Source organism: Austrofundulus limnaeus, unplaced genomic scaffold (assembly GCF_001266775.1).
Source record: "Austrofundulus limnaeus strain Quisiro unplaced genomic scaffold, Austrofundulus_limnaeus-1.0 Scaffold348, whole genome shotgun sequence".
NCBI lineage: Eukaryota > Metazoa > Chordata > Actinopteri > Cyprinodontiformes > Rivulidae > Austrofundulus > Austrofundulus limnaeus.
Window position 1 is genome coordinate 448778 of NW_013952750.1, and position 5889 is coordinate 454666.

Here is a 5889-nt window from a genome sequence, read left to right on the forward strand (position 1 = left end):
CTGTAAAACAGCAATTATGTTGAGTCAGGCTTGATTTTTAGTAATCTTTTCCTGTTAAATCAATAAATCAAATCAATCAAATGAAGATCAGGGTTACGGCTTAAGTTGGATGTTTAGTGTTATTAAAAGGTTAAGCATCATGATCTGGTTTAGAGTTAGGGTTATTTACCGCACATTTTCTAAGTTTTTTTAAAAATATATCTGGACAGTAGGTACTGTGAATGTGTTGTTAAAACCACTTCAGTCCAGAAATAAATCAGTGTGGTTCAAACAAGCTAAAAATGTTTATGCTTACATTCATAGTCATTTAAAAAGTCCTAATATCAATKATAGTGACTGGTTGTACTTCTGGCAGGATTAGCAAAATATTTCTCCCCGATTATTTGTGCAATGCAAAACTGACAGTGTGTGCATGAACTGCTTTGATTTGTTTTGTTTCGTTTTATTAAAGTTGCCCACTTTGATCAATCGATGTTGTTTAAAGCAGTGTTTTTCAACCCTGGCCCTCAAGGTGCGCTGTCCTGCATGTTTTAGGTGTTTCTTGCTTCAACGCTGATTTTAAATGATAACTGATTAACAGGCTTTTGGTGAACTGCAATCATCTGAATCAAGATGTGTTAAAGCAGGAAAACATCTAAAACCTGCAGGGCGGTGTGAGGATCAGGGCAACGCTGGTTTAAAGAGCCATCTGCAACAGGTAAGATGTTAACTGTTTATAACTTTTAGGGCTACACTGCAGCAGCAGACATAAATAGTTGCATTAAACCAGGAGGAAGTTTAGGATTAGGATTATTTGGGTTGAAGGGCGTGACTTGTGTCCGTGGCTCCCCCCTCCTCTTCCTCAGCTCTCCCCTGTGTGTTTCAGCGCTCAGTCACACCTGAAGTGACGGAGTTGCGCGCGCGGCTGTGGGCGCACAGAGCTGCGACAGGAGGAGGAGATGTGCGCACATTACTGGGACAGGTTTTTTTCTTTCCCAAACAGGGAGTCGCGTTTCTAAACATCTGTTTTATTATTCTAAGTGTTGTCCATCCTGCGTGTCGTCAGAGCACCATGCGAGCAGCGGAGACGCGCCCTGCGGTGCCATGCTGATGCCGAACAAGTCCCGGACTCTGCTGCTGGCTCTGACCGCGACGGCTGCGCTTCTCCTCCTCCTCCTCCCGCCGTCATGCCGGGGCTGGAGCGACGAGGACCTCCTCCTGCCTCCCATCAACTCCTCCACCCGGTTCCTGGCCAACCTGGAGGTGGACGTGCGCTTCTCCAAGAGGTCCGCGGAGGAGAGCGGCGACGCGTCGCCCGCGGACTCCGCCGCCGCGCCGCCGCCGCCCCTGCAGACCCTCAGCCCGGCTCCGAGCCAGCAGCAGTGCAACGTGAGCGTCCACAGACTGCAGCCCACCTCCCTGGTGGCCCGCTGGGACAGCGGCTTCGGCTTCCAGTGTGACGTGGTCCTCTACACCACCAACAACCACGGCAGGGCCTTCTTCTCCGCCGCCGTCAACCGTGCCATCTCCCCCGTGGTCATCGAGCACCTGGGGGTCACCGGGGGTCAGCAGGAGATGAGGCTGTGCGTGGGCTGCGGGATGTCCCGGTACCGCAGGTTCGGCCAGGGCCGCTCCAGGGGAGGGGGCCAGCAGCAGCAGCACAGCGGGGATCAGGTCACCTTCTGCTGCGTGGACTTCAGCCTGGACGAGCTGCGGGGGGACAAAAGTTGGGGTCTGAACAGGAAGCCCATCGAGTCGACCCTAGTGGCTTGTTTCATGACTCTGGTCATCATCGTGTGGAGCGTTGCTGCTCTCATATGGCCGGTTCCGATCATTGCAGGGTTCCTGCCCAACGGGATGGAGCAGAGGAGACCCAGATAAGAGAACTGGAGCCTGAGCTGCCTCAAACCTCAAACTGGAGCCATCAGCTGTTTGACTGGATGAAGGATGAATGTTGTTCTCTAACCTTTAAAACTCCTCCTCTGAGGGACAACCGAGGTAAAGTATGGAGGATTGTTGGTCATAAAAGCCCCAATATAAAGGCTTCACAACACTTTATAAACAATAATAACATAATCATGAATTTAAATGCATTAACAAGACTTTATAAAACACTTATATTAAAGCTGCTCATTGCAAACTGAACCTAAGCAGGTTGAACATCTCCAGCTGTCCATACAAAGCCCTGAAATGTGGGTCTGCGCTCAGCGTAAACGAAACACTTTAATCTGCACTTTACTCGACAAATCTAAAAGTTATGTACTAATACATATGTACCAGTACATCAAAACKATCAGAACAACAGTTTGTTGACATTRAGCTGTTTTCAGTCACTTCGGCTGTTTCCGTAGCTAAACAAACACCCGAGGGTTCACATGTTTTTGCTAACACATTTTGAGAAAATAACTGTGCACTCTAAAAATGAAATGTTGGATTTACTTAACCATGTTATGTTACCTGGTTCCACTTAACTGAGTTGAGTAAACTCAAAGCAACATACTCGTGTTCTTTGGTTAAAAAAACTGGTATATTGCTTTGAATTTACTCAACTCAGTTAAGTGGAACCAGGTAACATAACGTGGTTAAGTAAATCCAACATTTCATTTTTTACAGTGTGGGTTTTATTTCTTACKTTATAAATGTTCAGTCTGGTCAGTCGTTTGACATTGAAATTAGTTCCTTTAAAGCAAGCCGGGCTCCTTATTTTACTGTATTTTTATTCAGAAATGCAATTCTTTATAGTTGCTTTGCTTACCTTTTTTTAAAGCTAAAAACAAACTTTGTATCTAACTGCTAATACTGCTAACTTGCTGTTTATTTATGTTTAATTTTTCAAACCCAAATCATGAAGAAATTTATAAAAACCGCAACTGATTTTGCTTCAATGATCAACGTTTTACAGCTGTTTTATAAGAGATTGTTAGTGCTTTAAAACACTCAATATAACCCTAACCACAAAGTGTTAATAAAACCTTTTTATTGGGGTCTTTATTATGAAGTGATCTTGGATTATTATACTATAGCCAATATAATCTATACTGGGACCAACGTGTTTCGTAAACCCTTTAGGCCTTCCTCTATAGATTCTGTGAACTGTGCAGCCTTTTCTCTTTAAACAGTGTTTGTAAACTTTTTAATCTTTCTAGACAGTTTTAATGCCTTATATGTAGAACTTTTGCACAGAAAAATCAATTTTAAAGTGTCGTTCAGTAACTTAGACTTCAACATAGTACAAAGTACATTTAATTGTTTTTCCCCTCCCCAAATAAACCTAACAAAATATTTATGACTCATCTATTTCAGTACTTATATTGTTATATTTATAAAGTCTAGTTCATTACATGTGTTTATTTGTATTCATGTTATAACATTTAAAATGAAAATAAAACCGATTATAGCCTTTATCAGATTTTTTTCTTACCTTTTTGTGGTTTATGTTGTATTTTTACAGGTTTATAAGAGTTTAAATGTTATATGAGCACAAACGGTTAACTGTTTTGCAAACTATTATTAGTTTCGCATGAAGAGAAAAGAAAAAAAACAGTCTCCCATCCACATAGGTCTAATAAAAGCAGGTAAAAGAACAAAGCAAACAAAACGAAGATGTCATTTTTTTTCTCTCTAATGATTCCTTCTTTCAGTTTAATGCAGACTCTTAGACTTGTACTAATAAACACATYTGTGGATATTCCTCTGCTATAAGTTGCTTTTCCCACTCTGACAGAAAAGTACACTTTTATRCATCGTACATTCATCCAGTACACCAAAACCCAGAATGATTTCRTCTCTTTATCTTTAGCAGGAATAAAGTTTCTGCTCAAGGTGGGAATATAAATTCAACCCACTTCTTCCATATTTAATCACTGTGATCCATTTGAAATCCAAAGTTATTTCCTAGTTGTATATTCCTTGTGAAATATATTGAATAAATACCTTGGGTCATTTAAATGAAATATCTGAAATCTAATCTTAATTTTTTTTKAATCCCTTTTAAGAACGGTAGTTACTACAGCTATGATTGTGAACATGAAAGCCTTTAAATGCTTGTTATTTTCCCTGCGAGCTATAAACTTTTTTCTTTTCAATTGGTGCATCTCAGTATCCAAATATTGTTTGAGGTTTCCTCTTTAAAATCTCATTAAAATTCTTCTTTAGAATAACTTAATAGGATTTTGACCAAATACTAATCCTGATAAAGAAGACAAATCAAGGCAGATCTCTGGAACCTCTCATTAAATCAGGATGATTAAAATGCAAAATAAAAAACACGAATCTGAAAAAAAAAATCAGGTGTTTTTGATCAATTTAGACTTAATCTTCAGTTTGATGTGATTGGTCACATATTGTGTCTCCAAACTGTCTTGCAAAGTCTCTTTTACTATTTAATGAGTTTAGTTAAGTCTGAAAACATCCATCCGCTATCTTGACCCGCTTCTTCTTTTCTGGGTTGCGGGGGGTCAACGGTKCCCATATCCAGCAGTCACTGTGCAAATGAAGGAAGCACAACCTGGACAGACTCATCACGTGTGCAACATAGAGACAAACAAGACAACCAGTCACACTAGAGTCGCCRTGTTAGTCATGTTTTGGTCTGCGGGAGGACATTGGAGCACCYGGAGAAAACCCACACATGCACATAGAGAACATGCAAACTCTACCCAGAAAGGTCCTCTGCTGGGATTCAATCCGGCAACCTTCTTGCTGAGAGGCAACAGYTCTACCTACAGAGATGCTGCCCAGTCCCAAAACATGTTGCACATGGTCTCCAGCAGAACTGGATCATGTCCTTTGATTTTCCCCTTGRTTGGTGGGTTTAAAGTATCGTAATCATTTTCCAGCAGAGCTTTCTCTAATCTGAAAATCAGGTTGAGAACCACTGAAAACKTCTCATGTTTCCTCAGAAACTGAGAATCAAGACCTGAAATCCCCCCACAGATGTAAAAYCAGACCCACTGTTGAGAAATTCTCCTGTTTACAGTTTGAATTAAAGTATTGTCGAACCTGCAGGAACCAAAAGCTGCAAACTATTACGATATTTATTCATTTCCCCTTTGGGATCAATAAAGTCTTTTTGAATTGAATTTTCCTAACTATAAGTTGCTTTAGTGTTTAGGTCGCAAAACCAGACAAACTAAGAAAAAATGTGCAACTTCTGGAAAAGACCGCAATTTGTTTTTTTACTTTTACGGATCACTTTGTTACAGTGAGTTAGCGTGTTTCGATTTTAAGGGATTTTTTTTCTTTTAGAGGCATTTGAGGTAAAGTTTTCTCTTTCAAAAAGAAAATAAAAATGGTTCTTTTTAGTGTCAGACTATTGGCAACCGATGTAAGTTTGATTGTCAAAAACTAAACAGCTAATTTGTGTCATTGTTCTAGTTTTGTTTGTTTGCTGCTTCTTGCACCAAGAGTGTTAGGATTTACTGATAAAAAACGATTTACAAAAACATAAAGTGTCTGACAGTTAAACTGTAAAGTTTAGCCTACATGCACTGGTGATATTTTATGTCTTGTTGTCTCTTTTGTTCCGCTCATCTCAGGGAGGCCAAGACATGAAGAATTTTGAAGCTTTTGTTTCTCAACCTGCCACACAAATACTAATTCTCAGTGTTAAAATTTGGTATTACTACATATGCTATTTAACCTAAAGGTTTTACTTTTAAAAAGTACATTTGTGATGTATTTTGATTATTGTACAGTTTGTGCAATAAATGATGGTATTTTCAGGAAATCATTTGTCATTCTAAGTTTTTGTCGACAACTAAAGTTGAATAATATTTGTGTATAGTTTTGAACAATCATGAAATTATTTCATGTAATTTTATTTTGTAATAATAAACACTCACTTTATAATTCAGTGTACCTAAGAAAATTATGTCATATTTCTGTTTAACCATATTAATAGTAACAGTA

The 5889-nt window shown here is 39.5% G+C and overlaps 1 protein-coding gene across 1 annotated transcript; it reads left to right on the top strand.

The window, feature by feature from the left end:
* The first annotated feature begins 619 nt into the window (after nt 1-619).
* On the top strand, nt 620-2450 carry tmem158 (transmembrane protein 158). The gene has a single exon (XM_014022915.1). It carries the CDS (start codon nt 1084-1086, stop codon nt 1858-1860), a length of 777 nt encoding a protein of 258 aa, XP_013878369.1. The 5' UTR covers nt 620-1083; the 3' UTR covers nt 1861-2450.
* Nucleotides 2451-5889: the final 3439 nt, after the last annotated feature.

What these genes read in the sequence shown, in the direction of transcription:
- tmem158 (XM_014022915.1), top strand. Translation starts at nt 1,084, where the DNA reads ATGCTGATGCCGAACAAGTCCCGGACTCTGCTGCTGGCTCTGACCGCG.